This window comes from Pavona decussata, unplaced genomic scaffold, assembly GCF_977016875.1.
Source record: "Pavona decussata unplaced genomic scaffold, jaPavDecu1.1 SCAFFOLD_396, whole genome shotgun sequence".
NCBI classification, from domain to species: Eukaryota; Metazoa; Cnidaria; class Anthozoa; order Scleractinia; family Agariciidae; genus Pavona; species Pavona decussata.
Window position 1 is genome coordinate 272,193 of NW_028145767.1, and position 25,758 is coordinate 297,950.

Below are 25,758 nucleotides of genomic sequence, written 5' to 3' on the forward strand. Positions count from 1 at the left end.
GATGCATAATTATCAGGTCTGAAAACGGATATGAATTTTAGAGGTCAGGTCTGAAAACGGGTGTGGAAAATGGCATGTTTAGGTCTGAAATAGGGTCGGGATTTGAAGACCCGGGCGGCACACCCCCTCCAAGAATTCCGAGGAGTACCCCTCCCCCCCGGGTTAAGAGTACACGAAAATAGAAATTTTACTAACGCAAAGTCTCTTCCTGTATAGTCCTTACTATGAAAATAACTATGAAACTAACATGAATATTTTTCACGAATTTTCAAAACCACGGGGCCGTAGCAAAGCGCACAGAAATTGAAGAGAGGAATGAAAGCTCAGTTCCGTGGCAACCCGTGATTTGGTTCCAGTCTTGCGCCTTTGTTTTTCTCAGAAGTAACAGCTGTCGCCATCGCTTTTGCAGTGTAATTTGGGAGCCTCATCCATTTTCAGGATGTTTTTCTCAAAAATGACCAGCTTGTCAGACAAGATTGTGTCGTATGGTCCCAAAACGAAGGTTCTTACCAAAGACCAAGCCGAACGGAGTGTAGTAGTTCAGAATATTCCACCAGACACTGCAGCCGATAGCATTGTTATTCATTTTCAGCGGCAAAAGAATGGCGGCGGAGAGATTGATCACGTACACATCCCCGAGAAAGGGACGGCTGTTATCACTTTTGAAAGCAGTGAAGGTTTGTCTGTTGATCTCATTGTGTGTTTTCTGTTATCAGGACCAATTTTACTGCGGATAATTTCATTGTTAGGTTAGGTTTTAGCCAAAGCGTACTTCCGGCTTCATAATGATCGAAGTGGATAATACAGTCCGCCAGAACAGAACTTGTCTTATCAGCGGCATGCAATGAGAACACTTAGCAATTTCCGGATACCTTTATTGCCTTTTTGAAGGCAAATTTTTGCCGGTTAAGCATCTGTTCAGATTCTTTAGCTAAAAAGGTGTTATTTTATTACATTCACGTAAATGTAAATGAAAATTTTACATGTCGATCCGATGTGTTATATGTCACAAGTTTGAACAACATAACACATAGACGTAGAAGAAACATAGTGACATAAGCACAATGACAATGTTTTTTTTTTTTCTTTATGTCGTTATGTCCTTATGTTGCCGGTGTGCACTAGGCGTACTAATGCGAGACTAATAATTAGCGTCACAACTTCGACGACGAGTGAGGGTGCGGGGGGGGGGGGGGGGGTGTTGTTGAAAGGCATTTGCTATGTAATCCCCCACCTCTCTCTTCGCAGTAGACTTTGGATTAGCGATCTTCCACACGGTTACTGAAACCTTTGAAGGTTCTTCGCTCATTGACTCAAAAAAGGCGTTCGACAATGTTGAGCATTCCCTTTTAATATTGCATAACTTGGAACAGTATGGTTTTAGGGGCGGACCATTAGAAATCACGGGAGGGGGGTGACAATTCCCAAAAAAATTCCTGCAAAGGAAAATTGCCAAAACAAAAATTCCTTCAAGCAGTTCACCATCCAAAAAAAATTCCTGCAAGTAAACTGAATCAAAGTACAATATCAAAAGACAACGTCAAGTAGCTCTATAATTGCACATTTCAAGAATATAACCTGCTCTTCTATCATTTTAACACATTTTACATGTATCAATGTTTTTAGAAGTTACAATGGAAACTAATTCCTGCTCATTTATGGATTTCAAATGTAGAAGAAATATAAAACAATTTTACTATAGCAAACCTTCGACAATCTTTCTTTTAAAGGGGAACTCCGGGGTAAAAATGAAGTTATTTCGGATGTTTGGCCTTGGAACCATGTTTCAATTTTTGATAATTGTATTTACGAACAGTTTCTTGCAGCTCAGATAATTAACCTGAAAGACGACCAAAAAATGCAAATAGAGCGCCGCCATCTTGAAAATAGATTGCATGCTCAGAGGTTGGTCAGCGTACCATTTTGTGACGTCAGATCGTCAAACGTAATTCGATATTTGCGCGTCTTCCAGTTGTGTACAGTATTTTCCATCGCAAAGATTTACAGTTTATCCTTCCAAAATCGCTGCTGTAATGTCTGTTTCTGGGTCGGACTCTGATAATTTCGACGAGGAACAAGCTTTTCCATAAAGCCTCACTCGGAAGATGCGAACAACAACCCTGAAGGCGGTTCAGGCGATGAGTCGATGGGAAGCAACAAAGAAGCAAACCCTCGACTGCAAAATTCATACTGGTATGTAGTGTGTAGGCTCTTGGTTTATTGTAATATCTCCACAGGCATTGACTTGCCGATTCAGGACAGAAATAAAGTTGTATTAACACAACTGTGGCATTCAATCATCTTTGTTTACGCATTTTCTTTTCTGAGCGTCATCGATCCAAATTCAGTTCGACTTCACAAAATAGCAAACACGCGGCATAAATTTGTTTGCAATCTGTTTATAGGGAAATTCGTTCGTGAGGCTGTACAAGCTTTTCTAGCCGCTTGGATGTTCTATCGATTTCACCGCTTTACAGGCCGGTGTAGTTCTGTTTATTTTAAAACTTCCACCAGCACAAAGGAAAATATAAATTTATAAGTCTCTAGCATACGATCAGGATTTTCTTACTCAGTCAGGGCATCAATTCGGACTTTGCTCCTGTGGAATAGTTTAAAAATAGAAGAAGACTTGTTTTGCAATAGTTGCTATGTTACGTTGTTATTTCAATTCAATGTCATTACGTTTCTCTTGAATTCAATATAAATCGCTCGTATGTTGTTTACATAAGTTATGTAGTGAAAATGATATTTCAGAGCTTATGTGGTGTGCATGTGAGAATTACCAGATAATGGGAAGAGTGGAGGCTTGCAAATGTTGCCAATAAATCGAGCAAGTAAAAAGCAAACTGACTGAGGCTGTTACTTGTGGCGAATGCAATGAAGAACCCACATGCATTACCCAGCACCCCGGGTTTCATCCAGTATGTAGTAATAGATGGGTTCTGCAGACAGCGTGGTTTCAGTATAAACAGCAAAATAAAGATCCTTATGAAGGGCCAGAACACAAACCTTTCAGACACATTGCTTACAGGCAGTTGGCCAGATGGTGCTGGGGAAGTTTAGGAAAAGAAATTAGGGTTGTCCTGCCATCCTGTGCGGTTATGTGTATTAGGAGGTTCTATCCTCCACCTGGGCCATAGGAAGAGTTTGCATTTGAAGGCTTCCGTTATGTGGATGAATGATCAAACACCGAAACGTTTTGAAAATGAAAGATATTAGTACATGCTCAGTTCATCTGATATAAAAAGATTTGGTACTAATTTTCATGTTGCTATGACAGATCCTTGAGAAGTTTGGTGTTCAAAACCACCACCTCTAATGCTAAGTGAAATTGAAGTATCGACATTAAAAATGCAATGTCATTTCGTTACGAACGAGAGTAAACTACAATTGTAATCAGTTAAATACTCAATATTTTATTTTAGTTAATATCAGTAATAGCTGCAAGGAATAAGTACACTTAGACTAGAGAATGATTACAACGTCAGTGATGTTTTCTCCTGGCAAACGCGACAAGCGGTTGCAATGAGCGACGGCTGTTTTCGCAGGCTACGATTTGCTTTGAGGTCGTACGATATTTTTGTAAACAAATAAATATTATATCGGACTGATTCCCGCGCGCGATGGAAACGTTCGCCTGTAAATCGGAATTGTAAATACTATCTAAATTCGACAGGTATATAAAGTGAAATCAAAGTAAATATAGCAAAGGCTGAAAGAGTAAAGCGCTCACTTCTTGATGGCGTTCACGTTCAAGGCGACGTTCCTCGATAATCGTGGCCTCTTCGTTTGCGGGCCATAAGAAAACCGGGACGGTATAGCATCGTCCGTCAAGTCTACCTTTGGCTTTTCCCCCATTAACTGTTACCGGAGGTCGGTAACTAAACAGCTCGTCTCGAAATGGTCGCTGCAAACATAGCTGTGTTCGAGGGGAGGCATATTTTCCGCCTTATTCGTTCCAGCCATGCATTCGTACGGTGGTCCAGTGGGATACTGGGGTAAGTGACCTTGTCTCCGGCCTTCTTTGTATTCTCTGAACGATTCTTACAACCAGGTACACAACAGCTCACCATCTTAGTTGAAATCGATTAGCTTGTCAAAGGGCGAAATTCGAAATAGCGAGAGCAAAACGATTTTTTAGACAGTTCTAGCTGCGTGTTTATAGATTTCCATAAACCCGCGAAAATGCTTTGACGATTCTACGTCATAACTTACTGTTGACCACTGTAACGCGGCCCATTTTCTCCAAGATGGCGGCGTTCCATTCGCATTTTTTGGTCGTCTTTCAGGTAAAATATCTGAGCTGTAAGAAACTATTAGTAAATAAAATTATCAAAAATTGAAACATGGTACCAAGGCCAAACATCCAAAATAACTTCATTTTTACTCCGGAGTTCCCCTTTAAGTAGGAAATAGTAAGGGGTGACAGGCCTGCACGACATCTAACACTTTTAGAGATTTTCCTTTTTTTAAAGGAAATTTGTGGTGACTCTTTGAAGATTTGTGGTAGGAAAGGCTGGCTTTTTATTAAGTGCCAAGACGTTTTTATCTTCCACCGAAAAAACAAAACTGAATATGCGTACTATATTGCCTTCGAACTTCTCAGGCTTTTCGCTTTTGAGTTCAACTGTAATTAAAGGAATGGTATCGACCAACACGACCAAGCAGAGTTTCCTTGACTTGAAGTGAACAAAAGACGCCTCGAGTCAAGAGGTGTGATACATTTAGTAGCTCCGTCATTTCTTTCTCGATAATCGCGAAAATCGAGACTCCAAGAGAGTGTCTCCTTGAGCGGTACAGTAATTAAACTGTGCAGAGCTTTGTATACCTTTAAGATTAAGAGAAGTTCTGTCCAAAAAAAAAATCGTGCAGAGCTTCCACGTCGAAAAAAAACATGCAGACAAATTGGACTAAAAAAAATTCATCCACTGAAAAATTTTACCCCCCCCCCCCCCCCCCTCTCATGATTTCTAATGGTCCGCCCCTTAGCAGGATCAGTCACAGTAAGTGGTTCTCCTTTTATTTATCTGGACGAGTTCAAACAACTCAAGTTGGGTATAATATTTTTAAACCTGAAAAAGCTCTTTGTGGTGTTCTTCAAGGTTCTGTCTATTGGCTGACGATACTTATCTGGTTTACGCAATTGGCTAACTGCAACTAAATGATCTTAAAACATTGAGAAATCAAGTTTTGTCATTTTCCACCCTTATCAAAAGAATATTGATCGTCAGGTAAACTTCTGAATGTTTGACTATAATACAAACTCGCTCATTTCTTTAGATAGGAGAGGAGCTAAAGTACTTAAAGGAATTTTAGATTTAGTCCCAAAGTTTTCATCGGTCCGCCATCTTGAATTTGGTTCATTGATTTGTTCTCGGCTAATATTCGTTAATACACTTTGAAGCCATGACATAGCCATTTTGCACTTTTGGAGTTCGTATTTTTTTTCCGTGCCATATTACCTCTGTGTTTGTGTGGTATTCTTTGTAATGGACGCTGAAGTCAGTAGAGAGTCTTCAATGAAGACTTTACAAATTGTGGTAACTTTCTTTACGAAATTTCGATTTCGATTTGCGAAGGTGGGGAATTTGTTTTCGTTATTGTGGATAAATTGGAATCAACAACCTCTTCAATTTATAGGAAAGTAGAATTTTTTGCTCATGTAAGAGCACATGTTTCACGACAAGAACGAGTGGATCTAATCGTGGTTGGCCGGCCTTGCAAGGGCGAAGATATTCAATGCGGCTCCAGATGCACGTGTGGTTCGTCAGCGAAACCTTGCAGAAATAAGGTATGTTTGCTGCGTTGTTAGTGTATAATGCTTTTTTTTCGGATGGCTAGACACTATTTATTTGTTACTTCATACCAATAAATTATCGTGTTTCGATCGAAATTGACACTGATACTTATGTATTATGCATTTGTGACAACAAATTTGTGACACTTGTGTATTATGCAAATTATTTGTGACAGCTCTGTATTCTTGGTTGCCCTACTTACATTGGGCAGCAAAATGGGGATCAAAGGAAAAAAGAAATAATTTATTGGGGTTTTTTTTGGAATTTTCCGGGAGACACCCAGTTTCGAAATAGGTGTAAGCTTCTATGGGGAATAATATTTCTGTGATAAACAATATAGTTGAAGTTGTCTTGTTTGTCCACCTTAGCCTGGTACAAGTAATTCTGCTCAAGCTCTCCACCCTATTCAGAGGGCAAATCAGCCATACAATGTTGCTTCGCATTGGCCTAGTGAAGAGGAAGAGAGGGTGAAAGAAAACAATGATGTGAAGATTAAGAAGACTGTGCTTACATATGCTGAAAGGCTCAGATAAGTTTATCCCTGGACAGCACATACCATCTTCTTCCCTGTTATGTTTATGGCTGTTAAAACGTTAATAAAGTGTCAACTGAGTACATTAGTACAAACGTTTCGGGCTGAGCCCTTCATCAGTTTACCGAAAAAGGCGCGCTGCGCCATACAAAAAACTTAACCCTAACGTAGTGCGCACGTAAAAGAATCCTCATAAATTACATTTAAACCGCTACTGTAAAGCGCGTGCACGCGCACGTGGAATGCGGGCGCAAGAAGAAGAAATAAAAATAAATATAAAAATAAATACAAGAAACTCAAAGAAACTAAAAGAAATTAAAAGAAATTAAAATTAATGTTAAGTCCGCTTGGCCTAAGTGTGCCAAGCGTGAAGATAAGCTTCATTTCCTGCCGCTTTCGATGGAGGTTGTTCCCCGTGCACTGCTTGACGCCACAGACCATGATATCGGCTATCGAGTGGGAGGTGGAGTTAAAGTGTTCCGCTACGGGAAGCCCAGGAGTTCGATTGCGAATACTGCGCAGGTGCTCACTGAAGCGTTCCCGTATGCGCCTTCCAGTCTCTCCGATGTACATGCTGGTACAACGGCGGCAAGTGATACAGTACACAACATTCTCAGACTGACAGTTGAAACAGTCGCGGATGGTGTGTGCGCTTTTGGGTCCATGAAGAACAGTCTGAGATGTTATGTACTGGCATGTCTGACAACGAGGACGACGGCAGGGAATGGATCCAGCAGAGGGCGTTGTAGGGCCATCAGTGGAATGCACGAGAATATCTCTGAGATTTCTGTCACGACGATATGAGACGAGGGGCGGCTCAGGGAAGATTCCACATGTTTCAGGATCCGTTGACAAGATGTTAAAATTGTCCAACAAGATCTTTCTGATTCCAGTGTTGAAAGGATGGTAGGTCAATACTAGAGGCACTCTGCTGTCAGTAGTTTCGCCAAGGCGTGTTGGGTTTAGAGCTGCGTCCCGCGAGATGGTCGCGAGCCTCTGTAGATCGTCGTTCAGGCGCTGCTCCGGATAGCCCCGTTTTGAGAAAAAGCTTCTCATTTCCTCCGCTTTGTTATTGAAGTCGTCGTCATTAGAACAGATCCGTCGGAGACGGAGAAACTGGCGGTAAGGGATTGCCTGTTTGCAATGGTGTGGGTGGAATGATGTGTGGTGGAGATAGTTATGTGTGTCTGTCTCCTTGTAGTATACCGACGTTTGTATCCCGCTGCTGTTAATAGACAACTTGATGTCAAGGAACGGCAGCTCCAGTTCACTAATGGTAAATGGGAACTGGAGAGCTGGCCATGGATGAAAATTACAGACGTAATCGATGAACTGCTCCAACCCCAGGCGAGTGCACTGAGCAACCCCACCTACGTCATCAATGTAGCGCTTGTGTAACTGGGCAAGAAAGCCAGTGTAGTTTGCATAGATCTGTTCTTCGACGAACCCGACAAATAGACAAGCATAGTTTGGACCCATCTTGGTACCCATGGCCACTCCACCAGTCTGACGATAGTGTTGGCCATTAAAAGAGAATGCGTTGAGAGTCAGCACAAGCTCAGCCAGACGGGTCAGTGTGTGCGTCGGTGGTTTCTTGTTGGCCCGTTGGTCCAGGAAATAAGCGAGAGCTTCAAGTCCACCATCATTAGGGATGACAGTATATAGGGACTTAATGTCCATGGTGAACAGAAAACGAGAACGAGCGTCCATATCATCAAAACTGAACGAATCAAAAACACAAAGAGCGTGATTGGTATCCTTGATATAAGTAGGAAGGTTTCTGACAAATGGAGCCATTACCTCGTCAAGGTACGCTGAAAGGTGCTCTGTAGGACAACTGCATGCAGAAACAATTGGACGCCCAGGGTTACCCGGCTTGTGGATTTTAGGTAACATGTAAAATCGCGAAGTACGTGGGGTTGTGACCACAAGGTGTTGAGCCGTCGGTGGTAGCTCACAAGTGGCGACCATGTCCTTCAGGGTGTCCTTAACGATTTTTTGATAATCATGTGTTCGATCTGCTTCAAGACGTTGATAAAATCGATCATCAGATAGTTGGCGATTGGCTTCCTGAATGTACAAGTCGCGCGACCGGACAACCACTGCACCCCCTTTATCTGCAGGTTTAACTATTATGTCACTGCGTCCTCTTAGTTCTCGTATGGCTTGCTGTTCTTCTTGTGATAAATTAGTTATGTTGGTACGCCTCGTGTAATTTTGTGAGGAAATACCACGGCGGCAGCGATCAATGTAGTGATCCAGCGCAGAGAATTTTCCATTAAGGGGGGTCCATGTTGAGATCTTCTTATTAAACTTAATGAATGGATCATCAGCATCGGGCTCTTGGTTTACTTCCTCCCTGTCATGGAAATGGGCTTGGAGGCGCAGACGGCGGAAGTACCTCTCACGGTCTGCTCTAACCTCGTATTCATCGGTCGTATTGTTCACAGGAACAAATGTAAGACCCTTGCTGAGACCTCGGTGCTTAGCAAGGAATCACCGACGCACACACTGACCCGTCTGGCTGAGCTTGTGCTGACTCTCAACGCATTCTCTTTTAATGGCCAACACTATCGTCAGACTGGTGGAGTGACCATGGGTACCAAGATGGGTCCAAATTATGCTTGTCTATTTGTCGGGTTCGTCGAAGAACAGATCTATGCAAACTACACTGGCTTTCTTCCCCAGTTACACAAGCGCTACATTGATCGATGACGTAGTTGGGGTTGCTCAGTGCACTCGCCTGGAGTTGGAGCAGTTCATCGATTGCGTCTGTAATTTTCATCCAGCTCTCCAGTTCCCATTTACCATTAGTGAACTGGAGCTGCCGTTCCTTGACATCAAGTTGTCTATTAACAGCAGTGGGATACAAACGTCAGTATACTACAAGGAGACAGACACACATAACTATCTCCACCACACATCATTCCACCCACACCATTGCAAACAGGCAATCCCTTACCGCCAGTTTCTCCGTCTCCGACGGATCTGTTCTAATGACGACGACTTCAATAACAAAGCGGAGGAAATGAGAAGCTTTTTCTCAAAACGGGGCTATCCGGAGCAGCGCCTGAACGACGATCTACAGAGGCTCGCGACCATCTCGCGGGACGCAGCTCTAAACCCAACACGCCTTGGCGAAACTACTGACAGCAGAGTGCCTCTAGTATTGACCTACCATCCTTTCAACACTGGAATCAGAAAGATCTTGTTGGACAATTTTAACATCTTGTCAACGGATCCTGAAACATGTGGAATCTTCCCTGAGCCGCCCCTCGTCTCATATCGTCGTGACAGAAATCTCAGAGATATTCTCGTGCATTCCACTGATGGCCCTACAACGCCCTCTGCTGGATCCATTCCCTGCCGTCGTCCCCGTTGTCAGACATGCCAGTACATAACATCTCAGACTGTTCTTCATGGACCCAAAAGCGCACACACCATCCGCGACTGTTTCAACTGTCAGTCTGAGAATGTTGTGTACTGTATCACTTGCCGCCGTTGTACCAGCATGTACATCGGAGAGACTGGAAGGCGCATACGGGAACGCTTCAGTGAGCACCTGCGCAGTATTCGCAATCGAACTCCTGGGCTTCCCGTAGCGGAACACTTTAACTCCACCTCCCACTCGATAGACGATATCATGGTCTGCGGCGTCAAGCAGTGCACGGGGAACAACCTCCATCAAAAGCGGCAGGAAATGAAGCTTATCTTCACGCTTGGCACACTTAGGCCAAGCCGACTTAACATTAATTTTAATTTCTTTTAATTTCTTTTAATTTCTTTTAGTTTCTTTTAGTTCTTGCGCCCGCATTCCACGTGCGCGTTCATGCGCTTTACAGTTACGGTTTAAATGTAATTTATGAGAATTCTTTTACGTGCGCACTACGTTAACGGTTAGGTTTTTTGTATGGCGCAGCGCGCCTTTTTCGGTACACTGATGAAGGGCTCAGCCCTACGTTGACACTTCATTAACGTTTTAACGTTTATTTTCATATATTTTGTATTCAATTGTCACGCATCTACAGAGTTTCTACTCTTTTACTATATGTTTATGGCTGTTTTATTTTTTTACTTGGGTGAATGATAACAAGAATTTAACCTTGCAAAATAAACCTTTCTCTCTAATTGTCTTACTGGTAGGAAATATATCACATTTTCAGGGATTTTAATGCCTTCCATGCTGAACTATTTGTGAACAGATAAAGGGACCACGTCTAGAAAAACTGCAATACACAGTATGTGATTCAGTTCATTTTTTCTCCCATTTTGATTTCTGGCATGACTTTTCATTTCAGTATTTTATATCAACGCTGGATGAGCCCATGGTAAGAAAGCTGTGCATCCAAAGCATGCGATGGGGAGTCGGAAGCATGGACTTTATCCATGGTCTTCTCATTGCAGAAGATATGATCTAAATGATGAGGAGGATGATGAGGAAGAAGAAGCCACTGCATCTGTTATGACTCAGACTCCAACAAATGCATCAAGCCAGAATATGTGTAATACTATGTGTAATTTCTGGCCAAAAGAGTGGTCGCTGTCCCTTACGAAATTTGAGTGGTGGTCGCCTACGAGAGAGCTCTTGAAACAGTATTTAACTAAGAAACAAAACGGTTGTTTACGAAGTGGTCGCTTACAGGAGGTGGTCGCTTACAAGAAGCGGTCATTATGAGAGAGTTAACTGTACATCATTTTGTGAATTCAGAAGAGGACTATTATATGCACACTCAACTCTCTCTGAGCACTGTTGTACCTTCTTTTTTTTTTCTCGGAAAAACAGGATCATGAAAAGTAAAGTAAGGAATAATTTTTACAAAATGGTTATTAAATGATACATGATAGGTATGTTTGCTGTGTATAAACTGAATGGGACTTCTCAGATGAGGTGCTATCCTTAAGCTGGAGTGATGAAGCTGCAGCTATGTAGTGTTTATCATTCTAATGACTTCTTCAATTGCAAATTAATATTATTTTTATTAAATATTAAAAGTTTCTTTTAGGAAATTGCTGCCTCTTCAGAGAAAAAAAAAACCAAACAGTTTAAAGGTGTTTATGCATACATAACTGAAGATTTGAAGTTAATACAGTATCTTACCTATTGACAGAGCAATCGGACCTTTCGCCTTCCACCAACACAGCAAAACCCCCTCTACTTTTAACATTTATCACACTAAGTATTTTCCTTCAACCCAACAAATCTGCTGTTAGAACGGAACATTTGCACGCAGTCACGCAGGAAAAATAAGATGAGGCGAAGGAAAAATTGATCGTTTCCAAACTTAAAAATTTCTGCGAAGTTTTCTAGCGCTTAAAACGATCCTTGCTATTTTTATCCACCATCCTAATACAGGAAACGTCTAAACACTGCCAGTTTTATCCAAATCTCTAGTAGAAAGGAAGGATAACTGAAATTTGCCCTTTCAAGCGCCATATTCGTTTATGAAATTTAAGTTCTCGCGTGTACACGAACAATCTGGGCACAAGTAACCTTGTAGGATGCGTTCCTTTTTCAAACGCGCACGGGCTCTGGGGACGAGATTGGGATCTTTCCGGCAACAATAGATAAATTTTCCTTATCGTATGCATTTCAAGCTTTACACAGATACATTAACAAATATTTGTGGAGAGCTTAATTTTTTCATCCACAAGTATTTCATATTCTCGAACGTCATTGGAAATCAGCACTGTGATCTCGCACGGTCAACAAGAGCATATGGTTCAAAAAATTTTCTGCTAACGCGTAAACAGTTTGGTTAATATGCACTTAAGGTATAGATAATAAACTCCAGAAAGGATGAGGAACTTGCATGTATATAAATGCTGTCAAAGAAGAATTGTGGAGCTCTATTTTAGGCTTTGCTAAATATATATATATTACAATACACTGGCCGTGATAATAAACCACTCCTTACTGCACTCCAGCTTAACACCAGGGACAGATGATGTCCCTAGTATAGATGATGGCTTTGCCTTGTCGTTCTAGCTACAATATCTCTGTTGAAAGTGAAATACCTATTAAAAAATTGAGGAACACGCCCCTGAAGGCAATGCTTTACCTATTTCAACACGTGCTTCTCGCGCCATAACTCAAGAGTATCATAGCGAAGGTATTTGATTGCTTCGATGTTCGCATAATTATACGGACGGCACGCCTCTGAAGCCTCTCTGAATGATCTGCATTAACCCTACCACAACTGCCCTAGACTTGGTCGAAAAAGTCGAGGACCGGTAAAATGAAGGACTTGTATATGACGTTTGCAGTGTGCATGATAATATGAATATGGCGTTTCTGACTTGACTCAGCATGCCTAGACGTTTCCCTGCCTTACTGATAAGATAGCTGAAGGTCAAGGCCTTGTCCAGTACAATGCCCAGATACCCGAATTCTGACAATATGGAACATTACAGTATTCCACCTGATATTCGAAAACTTTAAAACATGATTTCAAGACTGAACACTGCACGATGTTCTACTTAAAAGGCAACTATGTTGACACGTCTACTGTGATTTCCAAACTATCTCAATATTAATAGTGAATAGCTACTTTTCTCAAAGCTGCTGATGTATAATCCTAGACATATATATGCGTTTATTTACTTTATAAAATGTAATTACTGTCGATCTCTTTTATTGTACTGCTATTTCTTCTAGTGTGTATGTCTCTTTAATGTACTGTATAATTCTTTTTCTCTTTCACTGCCCGCCTCGATTAGCTTTCGCTATTTGCGGACCAGTGTAATTAGCTTAAAAATCTGGTAACATATGACAAAGATTGATTAATTTCTTTTATTGCTGTCTTTTCTTGTTCCTCACGTAGTCGCAGAGAGAGTCCTGGGACATTCTCAAACGCTTGAAGGATCAGAATTAAAACTTGACAGGTTCATTCCAAAAGAGTCCCCTGAGGTAATATAAAGAAGACAATGGACTATATGTAGATTTTTTTTTTCATTGCTGAGGTGACATCACCGTGCGTTTGCTTTCGACCTAGCAATTACAATGATAATAAGAGATAACAAGAGAATTAAACATTAACTAATAGCAAATACGTAAATCGAAAGTAAGAGGGATTGGGTGGTGTGGCAGGAGCCGAAGGAAGATAACCTTCGTCCCAATTGCGACTTAACTCCCTCAAGGTAAGACAATCTGAAAATTACAGTTGCAGGAGGGTACACAATATACAATTAAGAACAATCGCAATCAACGAAACGGAGCTAGAACTGTAAGTTTTTCGCTTCTGCGGATAAAACTGAAAATAAAACACAGATAAAACACGAAGAAGACTTCTTCGTGATGGTTCATCCCCATCGTTACATTTTGGCCACTTCATTATGTTTGGATCTGTGTGTCGATGCTTGTTAACAGTGCAAGATAAGTTTTTTCTTGTTTTTGTTTTGTTTTTGCTCTTGCATGCGCTACTGAATGCTAGGTAAACATGCAGTTCATATTCGACATAAAGCAAACTTGTGAATATGACCCTTCGAAAAATAGCCGTCTTCCTCCCTCTTCACTAGTTTCACGTTATTCCATATATCATTTTTGTAGGTTTTTCAGCAAGTTGAGGCACGCGTGAGCATTGATGAATTCCACATGCCACCTCAAGAATCTCCAAAATTGCTGGAAATTCTTAGGGAAAACACGGGAGTATTTGTATGTCGCGAGGGATCCAAGAAGCTCATTCTGTCTGGAAAGTTCAGCCAGATTGAAGCTGCAATCAAACTTCTCCAGCACCTCATTAAGCTGAAAGGAGGGAATGAAGCCAGCACCTCCGAAGTTCAACCGCACTTCATGAAATTACTGAAACAGGTCTACAAAAGGGACCTCCAAGAAATAGAAGGGAAGTTTGCTGTGAAGATTGTTTGCGATGAAAATGCGTCTGAAGTATGCATTTCTTCCAGAACAATGTCAACAGGCCAAAACCGCTTCCAAGAAGGTTGTGAAGCATTCATTGACCTCTACCAGAAATTTCATCCGAAGATAAGACGTGAGGTAGTTGAACTCCCAAATGAAGCCAGTGAAAGACGTATTCGCGACGCCATTCGCTTTGTCGAGACTAATAATCCTGCGATCGTTGAAAAAGAAGGGAACAACTTAGTGGTTTACGCAGAGAAAGATGGCATTAGCAGCTCAGTACATGCATTAAAGCAGACGCTTGGTTTAAGAAGGGAAGACGACAACAGTAGCCGAGAGACCACATGGACGAGGTCTAGGAAATGAGAGTCGCGATGCTCGTGAGCCGGGATTGCGAAACACAACCGCAAGGTTTCCACTTGTTACAGCATTTAAATCAAGTCCTAAAGAACGGAGTGGTGCTTTAATTGTACCAGAGAGGTATAATTATCTCATGAGCGTCACCTTTCTACAGAACAAACTTCCGGAGCGAATAAAACGAACAGTAGCTCTTCGATAGAATCATACCCACAATCTTAGATAAAACTGTTAAAAAACTTTTTGTCGACCTACAAATTCCACCGCTTCAGTGATGCATCAATAACTCAGTCCTCCCTCTTCCTTTGTTCTGCCGCTGAAAGTGGCAAACGGACGGGTGAGGGGGAGTGAGGGTTTTCTACTCTCAAGGCCTAGGCAAAGTTTTCCTTAAGGGAATTGAAATCTATGCGCACGATCGGCATTTTTCTAAACCGTAGTTTTTCCTAAGATTGTCTCAGTCCTAAGAATTTTCTTTTTTTTGGAGGAGCTCTGCTGAGAAAATTCCTCTAAATTAATTCACACGTAACTCGCAAAAGCGGATTTTTTATAGCCATTTCAGTTGCCGCATAGAAATTTTATGAGCGAAAATCAGTATGCACTGCTCGCTTGCGACCAAACTTTGAATCTCTGTGGCTGCCATTAGACTAACCGAGGGGTGTTTTTTTTTTACGCCCAATGAGTCTATGTACTTCTTGCGGATATTTTAAAGTAATTTAGTTGCGGATACGGTGTATCTGTATCCACAAGGCGACAGTTGACTGTATATATATTCAAGGTTCACAAGGTAAAACAAATACTATATAGGTATTCAAGCTGGAAAAACTATCAAACTGGGCGACGAGCGTAGCCGATATTAAGTCATTTTGTATTATAGGGTATGTCAAGACAGATCAGAATGCTTGTGCATGACTTGAGGCGACTACCGCGTGCCAACATCTGCAATATGTTATCGCGGCTTTCAAAACCCTTTACTAAGAAAGGCATTACTGCTGCTTTTCAAATAAACCGCCTGTACATGTCTTTAGAATGGTGCATGGCTAATACATTGGCAATCTTTAATTCAACGGCTAACAAAGATTTGTAAAGAAATTTGATAGTCTGTCTGTCTCCTGATCTTGCCCCAGTTGTTCAAAGGCCGGAAAACTTTATCCGCTGTATAAGGCATTCAGGGTCTAAAATATACTTTACGTTAAACGTTGTCCGCAAGGTTTTGGTACACTACCGAACTTGACCGTGGTTGGAGTATGCATATTCGCTTGTACAAGAGGAAATACTGAAATATTTGCACAGTTTGAAACTGTCGGATAGTGACTTATCCACTGGATAAGGTTATCCGGCCTCTGAACAACTGGTGCCTGCTGGTGTAATAATGGTGTACATGTATTGGTTTGTGTTTTCCAGTAATTTCAACTGCCTGCAATGCAAATGGACACGCGGAACACACGGAAAATTTCAGAAACAAACGGACAATCTTCGGAGGTTCGCAACTTTTTCCGTTCCAAAAATTACCATTCTATTTGACAAATTCCCATTTCCATTTTTTTTTTTTTGTCTTCTTGCGCCATCACCTGAGGGGTTCTTTTTTTTTTTTTTATCTAAATATGAGATTACAAGTTTGAAACGAATCAGGGAAGGAAAAAATCCTTTTCATTTGACACGGAAAGGGTCAGGATTTCCTTAATGAAAAGCGCTCCAGGCCCTAATTATACAAACACTGCTGCAGCATGCGTTAGTTCATGATTTTGTAGGGTTAAACGGAAATCTTTGCAAATATTTCATTTGCCTTATTTTCCAGAAAGCGATTTTTCAGAGGATATAGTTAGCCACGTTTTGAGAAGTTAGTATCAGTAATTATCAGTAAGTTTTTAAGGAATATGGGATACCATATACCACGTGAAAAGACCGAGCAAAATTGCTTGGGTATGAATAATTTTACAACTGTTATAGTGCCCAAGGGCTCGACAGTTCAGTCTAGTAGAGAGTTTGCACTGCAATTTTAAAGGTCACGTTTAATAAAATTCTTTTTTGTGTGAGTTTGATTTCAACTCCTTAATTACGTAATTACATCACGTTTTGTAAATTAATTTAGGAATTTCAGCTTTGTTATTATTATTATTTTTGTTATCTCTTGAGGCCCCCAACAAAGTATAATGCTTATATGTCAGTCAGTTCCGATCACAGCTCCAAAAATATCTCCCACTCCAGTTACTAACACGTCACGTATGCGGGTTAGTCCATTCATCGTTCCCTGTTGTCACCTCTTAAAAAGTCCTCTCAAGAGGCTATTCACACTTGGTTTACGGAGTTCTTCCAACTCACGTATTGCGTCACCCATAGTGGGACGTGCTTCAGGGTTCCTTTCAACGCACCGCCGAATAAGCCTTCGCAGATAACCAGTAGCTCGGCCTATCTGACTGAGGAGCCTTTTAGGATCCGGTAGCTCTCCAGAGCACATTTCACACAACAGCACACCGAAACTATACACGTCTACCTGGTGAAATCAAACATAGCATTAACGTTAAGCCGGCCCAGACGCCGCACTTCTTATGTGCGAACCTGATTTACTTATAAGAGCGACGAATGATTCAGACGGCGTCAACATCCTCTCTTGACGGCGTACAGTTCCTGCCGCACCTGATTCACTAAATCTTGCAGAAAAGAAGGAAACAATATTCAACCAGTTGCAGAAACAAATTCTGTACGAATCTATGGATTCGCTCTGACGAAGGCTAACGCTCGAAACATCAGCACTCCAATCTCTTGATTGTGGCGAAATTACCTTATAACTGACCAAACATTCCTTTCCACTCCCCACCGACGCAGCACTACATTTTCTTTAGAAACTAACCCCCTTATTCACAAGGCTGATCTGGTTTAGTTGCTAGGTAGCAATACAATAAGAAAACAAAATCTTCATAGATTATTTTTACCTGAAAATTTTAAATCTCGTCTCAGGATAAAAACAGCAGGTAAGGCAGATTTATGCCAGTAATTTCCTCTAAACAAAGCACAAAGCCTAGTGAATTGAAAACCAAAAGGGCGGGCAAAAGGGCCGCAAGGGCAGGTCAAGCAATAATCACGTTTGGCCTTTTTTCCCGGTTAAAACTTCACGCGTGACTTGTAACGCTATGGTGCTTTGAGCATGTCACAAGCGTCGTAAAACGTACAATCAGGAATTTAAGCATTAGTCTCGGCACATGAGAGAAGCGACGTATGAATCAACTGCCGCTCCAGTGTCGCATGATGTGGCAGACCTTGTCGAACTTAAGGATGTTTGCCGCACCAAATTAAAACTGCCGTGTCAAAATGATTCAGACGCCGCTCTAACTTGTCGGACTCAGGTCTAACTTAATCAATCAATTAGCCGAGGTTCGGCACAAGAGTGGAGCACCGTCTGGACGCATTGAAAAATGTAGGAATTTTAAAGAGCCAATCAACGAGAGTTAATCGCGCGAATGACAAATCAATAAAGTAGCACATTACTTGTACAATGACAAATGTTTCAACAATTTCACGTTTTCTGTCAAGTTAAACCAACGACATCAGTATAGGGCGTTTTTCAATTGGCGTCAAAAGTAATTAGTGTTTGCTTTGGTTTCCCTTATCGCGTTCAGTGATTGGTTAGCAAAACTGGCGCCACAAACTTTCTCAACCAGTGAGGAGCAAACTGGCAAATCGTGACTTGCTTGCAAGGTTTTCTCCCGCGCTTGGAGCTGGCTACTTGTATTTACTATAGGTACCATCGAGCTTCAATCAGTTTTCGGACTATCTTTCGGGCTCAGACATTAGAGCGGTTTTCAATCGAGTGTCAAAAGTAATTTCGCGTTTGCTTTGGTTTTTCATTACTACGCTCTGTGATTGGTTAACAAAACTCGTGCCACTTTCTCAACCAATAAGAATCCAAACCAAAACCAATTGTACTTTCGCCGCACGCGTTTTCCCGCGCTTGGCGCAAGTTGCATGTATTTGCTTCGAATTCTGATTGCCTCGTTGTGTTGTTTACATTTGTTGCGATTGGCCAGAGTAATTACTTTGGTTTTGGTTTTACGACACTCAATTGGAAACCGCTCTATCCTCCGATATGCCAAACGCCTGAAGGAGGTTATTCACTAAGTAACTATACTTATGTTGAATGAATATTGATATATGAAGCAAATCAGTTGAACTGCGGCTGAAAGATTAAATAGAAGAAAGATCCTCGTAGTTATTTACGCAACTTAAGCAGTTGCGAAAAGAAAACCTGAACCAACTATAGCCAACGGGGAGCTGGTCACATTGTGAGGCTTTCTTTTCGCAACTGCTTTAGTTGCGTAAATAACCTCGAGGATCTTTCTTCTATTAAACCTTTCATCCGCAGTTCAAATATATGTTTCATATATTCATACTAATTTATTCATCCTCCACGACGGGTATATTACGAACTCACAATATGACCAGCTCCCAGTTAGCTTGATAGCTCAGTTGGTAGAGCACTGCACCGGCATCGCAGAGGTCATGGGTTCGAATCCCGTTCAAGCCTGAATTCTTTTCAGGCAGTAATTTCCACAACTGCTTTTAAAAGTTGCGTAAAAAACTGCAAGGATCTTTCTTCTATTTATTCTTCTGTTGATGATTAAATTAGGTAAAATGAGGTTTCAGTTTACCTTCGGTGATTGTTGAGCAGTGACAGCTTCAGGAGCGGAATATATCATGGCACCTGGGTTCACTGTCATTTGCTGACGCATAAAATTCGCGGCTCCGTAGTCAGACAGCTTGGCTCTCCAAGTCTCCTCTCGTTTCCAAAGCAAAATATTCGCGCTGCTTATGTCTCGATGTAAAATGGGGAGCGGTTTATTAAGATGAAGATAGTTTAAACCTTTAGCGACATCTAGAGCAAGAATTAATATTTCGTCCTGACTTAATCTGCGATCAGACAGTAAATTCCTTAGACTAGTGTCGAGTAATTCGGTGACAAGTAAAGGGCTGCCGTCGTGGTCAGTCGCAACACCAATAAACTGTAAGAGATTAGGATGGCGACACCGCGCCGCGATGCTCATCTCTCGTTGGAACAGTCTGCGATTGTGACCTGAAAGAATCAGTGCGTGAATTTCTTTAACAGCAACTTGACAACCACGAAACGTACCCTCGCGCACGTTGCCCCAGGCCCCTCTTCCCAAAATCTTCTCACTTAGAACAACCTCCTCTCTCTGGATGATCCAGTCACGTGACTCAGCACCTGTTTCGTCGGCTGCAGCGACGGCTGCCTGAAATTGTCTTACGATGGACAAGTGTCTGTCTCTTTCTTCGTCCATGCGAAGTTCCAAGCTTCTCAGTCTTTCTTGCAAAGCTGTCTTGCGCTGATTCTCTTCTTCTAAACGATGCCGTTGCTCTCTAATGACGTTTTCCATGGTTTCAATATTTCGCTGGTGAGATTGGTTTGACAGCTGTTCGTTATCCAATGTTTTCTCGAGGTTGTCAATCGTCGTCATAAAGTCATCGCAGAGGCTCCTCGCTTGCCTCAACTCTCCCTCTGCAGCAGTTCTTGCTTGTTGTTCTCCTTCTAATGCCCTCTGTAATTCGTCAACAGTTCCTTCCTTTTCGCTCAGAGTTCTTCGTATCTGCGCAAGATCGCTATCTATTCTAAATCGCGCTTGTTGCTCTTCTTCCAGCGTTCTTTGCAAGTTCTCTACCAGTTCCTCCTTATTCTTCAATTCTTGCTCTTTCACGTTGCGCAAACTTTTCTCACCACCTAGTTGTCTACGCATATGCGCAAGATTTTTCTGTAATCCTTCTTTCTCCTTCATAAAAGAAATTCTGACGTTATTCAACTCCTCGTCCACAGCATTTTTTGCTTTCTTTTCTTCTGCCAATGTACTCTGTAATTCTTCCATAACTCTTTCCTTGTCATCGAGTGTTTTACGCATCTGTTCAAGTTCATTTTGCAACCTTTCTTCCTGTTCGGTATGGGCTATTTTCCTTTCACTTAATTGTTCGTCCACAGTGGTTTTCTTACGTTGTTCTTCTATTAACATCGTCTGCACTCCTTCTAACACCACTTCATTTTCTGCCAGTTGCTCCTCCGCTCTGGTTCTCGCTTGTTGCTCGTCGCTTATGATCTTCAGTAATTCATTGATCAGAAGTTTTTCCCTTTCTCTTAATTCCCGCTTTTTTACATCTCGTCTCTGTTTTTCTTCGTCAAGAGCTTCACGCATCTGCAGCAGATCATTACTATCCTGTCGCCAGTTAAAGGTACTTATGTCGCCGCATTGTTCAAGCTTCCTTACGTCCTGCTTCACAGCAAAGGGTAAACTATCCAGTTCCGCAAGTTCAGTGGCTGTTGCAGTTGCAATCCCCTGGTTGGATGTAGGCGATTTGATTGCCGCTGTTGGTGTTCCTTGCTCACCCGTCTCCTAAAAGAATCAAACATACCAGCCAATTACCAAGCACGATATGGATAAAAATAAGTTATTTAATTTCATATTTATTACGTTCTGTAGTCTAGACGACCAGAATAGTCGTTTTCTCCCGTTTTAGAATAAGTCCGAAATGCACCGAGTGACCCTTTTGCACCTCAAACCAGTGTTATATCGTTAGGGAGAATATCTGATCTTAGTTCTTTTGACGACCATGCATTATCCCTTAAATATCATTGAAATACTTTAAAAACGATTGTTACTAAGATAGTTGTTACAGAAAACTAGGTTAATCATCTTCTCTAAAATATCTCAAGGCCTCAATAAACCGTATTAAAGCTTTTCACTTCGTTTTGCACGTATTTTGAGACAGGTATAATTAGCTGTAACCCTCATTCGTATAATGAGATACTTAATTATCCCATGATGCTATGGCGGGCTGCACCTCGACTCGACTTCGGACTGGACACTTGTTACAGTCATTTGATGCACAGCAAACACGAGTAAAATAATTTTTTTATTGAATCATCGACTGACAATTATTGGTAGGAGGAGAGAGAGAAAGAACACAAAAAGAACAAGTGCTGATCACACGCCCAATCTAACAAGGCATAATTTTACGCCCTTGTGATGTGGCTACGGCTCGTGGTGGCCAGGCTATTGGCTAATAGCGTGTATTGTATAAATGACAAAAAAATTCACTTTTTGAGCGTATTTTGGTTTTAGTTAGTAAACTTACCTCAGAGGGTTCCTTTCGAATGAGATAGTGAACATTAAATTTTGATCCTTTGAGTAGCGGAGAATGCTCCAGCGTTCGGTCCATGACTAGGTAAAGTAAAAGGGAAAAAAGGTATCGTAAGAAGTCTTAACACAGTCCACACATGCACTGTTAATACAAAGAACGATTTTCTTAAACTTAAACGAGCCCTTATAACGACTTTGTCATGGGCATGTACTTTGACTTGCTTTGGTAACTGACTTCAACTGACTTCTTCGAGGGACAGCTGATGAGCTAGTCTAGCGCATTTTGGAACGAAAATGTAAAAACTCGAAAAAAAATTAGCCTAACTTTTTTTAAGTTGCAATCCATTCCGACCCGGTCCATCAGTGGCCAGAGACGCTCATCGACGGTTAAAGTACACTGGGGTGGTGATTTATTACAAAACTGAACCACTATTTTAAGGTTTTTTCAATAGAAAAATGTTTTGGGTTTGTGAAATTACGCGAAATCCCGTGACACTTCCCTTTTGAACACATTTTGGCGTGACAGCTACTCGTAGCCAAATGGTAGTCAATGAGAATATACCCGGAAGATAGAATCAAAGGTCCCATAAAATTTTATTTTTTATCAATTTGTCAACGTGCCTGTGAAGTGGAACTCAAGCCAGCCTGGCAAGCATGTCGGCGATCTGAAAGACCTGGAACGGTCGCACGACGTTCAACAATGGAAAAATTTTTGAAATATAGCCTCTTTATTATTATTATTTTTTTTATTGCTCTGACAAGCATGTCATTTAGTAGACTTTTCCTTTGTAAAAGGAAGTAAGGGTGGCTATTTGATTTCTCGTAGGAACCGGCTAGTTTTGTATCAAGTGCTATTTTTCCATCAAAACTTGTTTGAGGTTGAGCACTGTGGTTAATACTGTGTGACAAAAGCCAATATTTTTTGGGGGATGTTGTTTTATTGCTTCAATGCCGATGACCTTTCTGTAAATTTGCTTAAAACCTCACAAAACCAAAGTTAAACATTCCTTGTATCGTTTATGGTTTATACCTTTTACTTGACAATCGAGTGTAAAGGAGGCAACTGATTTTTCCGGCGTAATCTAGCAAGACTAGCGGACATATAAAAACATGAAACAAACCTTCCTTGCTCGTGAAAGTAACAACTGCTGTGCCCTTCTTAGGAATATGTACATGATCGATTTCACCTCCGAGGCCTTGCTCCAACAAATATATAGCAATAGTTTCAGCGGTTGTCTGGAGAGCAAAGTTTGAGACCACCACGCTCCTTACTGCTTGATCGGCAGTCAGCGACTTCATTATCGGGTCATGCGACATCGGTCCGTGAAATCCACTCGCCATGGGAAAAATAATGTGCGATACCAACAGTGGAAGATCTTTAGTCACTCGTGACCGGTTGGTGGGTGAGCAGCCGATGGCGATCAAACGACAATTTTCAAGATTTCCGCGAAAATAGAAGGCGGAAATAGGCACAGAAATTTCACTGAAAAAAAAGTTTTGTTTCCCGACTGATTCTCGCTCTCAGTTCTTTTCGGTCACGCACGTGACCGTGACCGTAACCAATCTCGCTGCGTGCACATAGACTTTTTGCTAGAACACATATTTTTGCAATGTTTGACTAGCATTATTTCTTTGAAAAACACTAAATGATAGACAATCGTATAGCGCGAAATGCTTTATTATGATTTTTATTCACGTCATATTCAAAGACGTTACCGTAAGCTTCTTTTATTCCGCACGAGTTTTTCCTCGCGAAGCGAGGGCCGAAGGCCCGAGCGTAGCGAGGTTAATAAATTTGTCGGGCCGAGCCGGCCCAAGCGGAGCTAAGCCGCGCGAATTCGAGCGAAAAATATATTTATTCCTCGCGAAGCGAGGGCCGAAGGCCCGAGCGTAGCGAGGTTAATAAATTTGTCGGGCCGAGCCGGCCCGAGCGGAGCTAAGCCGCGCGAATTCGAGCGAAAAATATATTTATATATATATATATATATATGTGCGTATATATGTTTATATCTTTGAAGGTGTCCGCACTTGAATGACGTCAGACTGTCTGGCGTCGTCTGAAAAAAATTTGCATACATCGGAAAAAATATGCGTGCATCATCAAATTTCAACTGCAATGTTCATCAATATTCACTGGATACAGAACTATCTCTCCAGAATCTATTCCCTTTCTTTTAGAAATCTTTTTTTGTGAAAGATTGCATTGAAGAAATTACACGTTTTTGGCCGCGGTAAAATAATTTTCCGTGGGAAATAAATTCATCGAACACGACAGCGCTGCACGCCCGTTGTACATTTCATCGCGTCAGAAATAGATTTTTAACCGCAAACTAGCCTGTGGAACTACGAAAAGACCATGCTCATCAAAATAGTTGCTATGTTCAGAAACCTTTTAATCTCCTCATTTGATGCTACAACACGAAAGAGGGCTTTCCACCCAGCCCCAGCTTCGCGAGGTTTTGCGAGTCACGTATTTCTAGTATATATATATGTGTCTATATATGTTTATATCTTTGAAGGTGTCCGCACAATGACGTCAGACTGTCTGGCGTCGTCTGGAGCAAAATTTGCATACATCGAAAAAAATATGCGTGCATGATCAAATTTCAATTGCAATGTTCATCAATATTCACTGGATACAGAACTATCTCTCCAGAATCTTTTCCCTTTCTTTTAGACATCTTTTTTCTGAAAGAGTGCATTAAAGAAATTACACGTTTTGTGGCCGCGGTAAATAATTTTCCGTGGGAAATAAATTCATCGAACACGACAGCGCTGCACGCCCGTTGTACATTACGTCGCGACAGAAATAGATTTTCAACCGCAAACTAGCCCGTGGAACTACGAAAACACTATGCTCATCAAAAAAAAAATCTTATGCGCCTTTTAATCTCCTCGTTTGATGCTACAATACGAGTAAAGAGGGCTTTCCACCCAGCCCCAGCTTCGCGAGGTTTTGCGAGTCACGTATTTCTAGTAACTTTTGGGTATGGTTGAATTAAGGTTCACGAAATGTAAAACTGCGAAGGTTTATTCAAAGAAAGAAAGAAAGGTAAAAGGAATGATTCACTTCAATCCCATGACACAAACGTATAGTGTACATGAAGGGTAGCAAAGGACTTTGTTATTACTCATAAACTCTTCTTTGGAGACTTGACGTTTGGTACTTTCAGGGCTTATTCTGAGTGGGGCAGGGCAGTATTTTCACAAACAGAAATAATTTATATTGGAGCCTAAACTTCGCTCTTCAGTGCGTCAAACGCAGCACACAAAGTCTCACCAAGAAAGACGGCCACGTTACTTATAAAAAGAGACTTGACAATTGAATACCTGTTTTGGACACGGTTATCGTGCACGCCTGAAAACGCTATGCTACAAAATTCACAGTCTGGACTAACCTGAAAACGTTCCATGGCAACCTCGTTCTCGGGGGGCGGGAAGAAGAGAAACCCTGGGAACGAGGTTGGTCCGTCTCTCAAAATGTTCACTTAACATCACCGATTAATCGATAATTCTTACTTTCTTTATCAGAAGTTGATAACAGTGAGCCTCTTTCCATGGAAAAAGACCCTATAAAATATCCGTAGGAGTCTTACTGGGCCAACAATAACAACAACAATACTTTATTTCACCCCATTATTATTACAACAGAAAATATATATATACTAGAAATACGTGACTCGCAAAACCTCGCGAAGCTGGGGCTGGGTGGAAAGCCCTCTTTACTCGTATTGTAGCATCAAACGAGGAGATTAAAAGGCGCATAAGATTTTTTTTTTGATGAGCATAGTGTTTTCGTAGTTCCACGGGCTAGTTTGCGGTTGAAAATCTATTTCTGTCGCGACGTAATGTACAACGGGCGTGCAGCGCTGTCGTGTTCGATGAATTTATTTCCCACGGAAAATTATTTACCGCGGCCACAAAACGTGTAATTTCTTTAATGCACTCTTTCAGAAGAAAGATGTCTAAAAGAAAGGGAAAAGATTCTGGAGAGATAGTTCTGTATCCAGTGAATATTGATGAACATTGCAATTGAAATTTGATCATGCACGCATATTTTTTTCGATGTATGCAAATTTTGCT

General features: G+C 41.4%; 3 protein-coding genes and 2 pseudogenes across 4 annotated transcripts; 3 read left to right on the plus strand and 2 right to left on the minus strand.

Annotated features, from left to right (window-relative positions):
* Positions 1 to 167: 167 nt before the first annotated feature.
* LOC146451127 (uncharacterized) lies at positions 168 to 16,536 on the plus strand. The gene is made up of 3 exons (XM_085099550.1): positions 168 to 677; positions 13,152 to 13,237; positions 13,877 to 16,536. The coding sequence occupies exons 1-3, from the start codon at positions 440 to 442 to the stop codon at positions 14,546 to 14,548; spliced, it is 996 nt and encodes a 331-aa protein (XP_084955676.1). The 5' UTR covers positions 168 to 439; the 3' UTR covers positions 14,549 to 16,536.
* Positions 3,901 to 12,612, plus strand: LOC146451128 (uncharacterized; annotated as a pseudogene). Its single transcript, XR_014860100.1, has 4 exons — positions 3,901 to 3,998; positions 5,641 to 5,791; positions 6,167 to 6,301; positions 10,629 to 12,612. The product of XR_014860100.1 is annotated as an uncharacterized LOC146451128 (transcript).
* Positions 6,646 to 7,889, minus strand: LOC146451129 (uncharacterized). The gene has a single exon (XM_085099563.1). The coding sequence runs from the start codon at positions 7,819 to 7,821 to the stop codon at positions 6,646 to 6,648; it is 1,176 nt and encodes a 391-aa protein (XP_084955689.1). The 5' UTR covers positions 7,822 to 7,889.
* LOC146451130 (uncharacterized) lies at positions 8,911 to 10,099 on the plus strand (annotated as a pseudogene).
* Positions 16,537 to 16,677: 141 nt separating the features above from the next.
* On the minus strand, positions 16,678 to 23,121 carry LOC146451131 (uncharacterized). The gene is made up of 4 exons (XM_085099547.1): positions 22,797 to 23,121; positions 21,671 to 21,756; positions 19,183 to 20,928; positions 16,678 to 17,030 (listed from the first exon to the last, which is right to left on the minus strand). Exons 1-4 carry the CDS (start codon positions 23,014 to 23,016, stop codon positions 16,794 to 16,796), a joined length of 2,289 nt encoding a protein of 762 aa, XP_084955673.1. The 5' UTR covers positions 23,017 to 23,121; the 3' UTR covers positions 16,678 to 16,793.
* Positions 23,122 to 25,758: the final 2,637 nt, after the last annotated feature.

Excerpts from the sequence above, each read along its gene's own strand:
- LOC146451131 (XM_085099547.1), bottom strand. The coding sequence starts at position 23,016 with ATGGCGAGTGGATTTCACGGACCGATGTCGCATGACCCGATAATGAAG. Across the intron at positions 21,757-22,796 it reads TACTTTCACGAGCAAGGAAG|TCATGGACCGAACGCTGGAG; the intron begins GTTTGTTTCATG and ends TACTTTACCTAG. Across the intron at positions 20,929-21,670 it reads TTCGAAAGGAACCCTCTGAG|GAGACGGGTGAGCAAGGAAC; the intron begins GTAAGTTTACTA and ends TGATTCTTTTAG.
- LOC146451129 (XM_085099563.1), bottom strand. The coding sequence starts at position 7,821 with ATGGGTACCAAGATGGGTCCAAACTATGCTTGTCTATTTGTCGGGTTC.
- LOC146451127 (XM_085099550.1), top strand. The coding sequence starts at position 440 with ATGTTTTTCTCAAAAATGACCAGCTTGTCAGACAAGATTGTGTCGTAT. Across the intron at positions 678-13,151 it reads CACTTTTGAAAGCAGTGAAG|TCGCAGAGAGAGTCCTGGGA; the intron begins GTTTGTCTGTTG and ends TTCCTCACGTAG. Across the intron at positions 13,238-13,876 it reads TTCCAAAAGAGTCCCCTGAG|GTTTTTCAGCAAGTTGAGGC; the intron begins GTAATATAAAGA and ends TCATTTTTGTAG.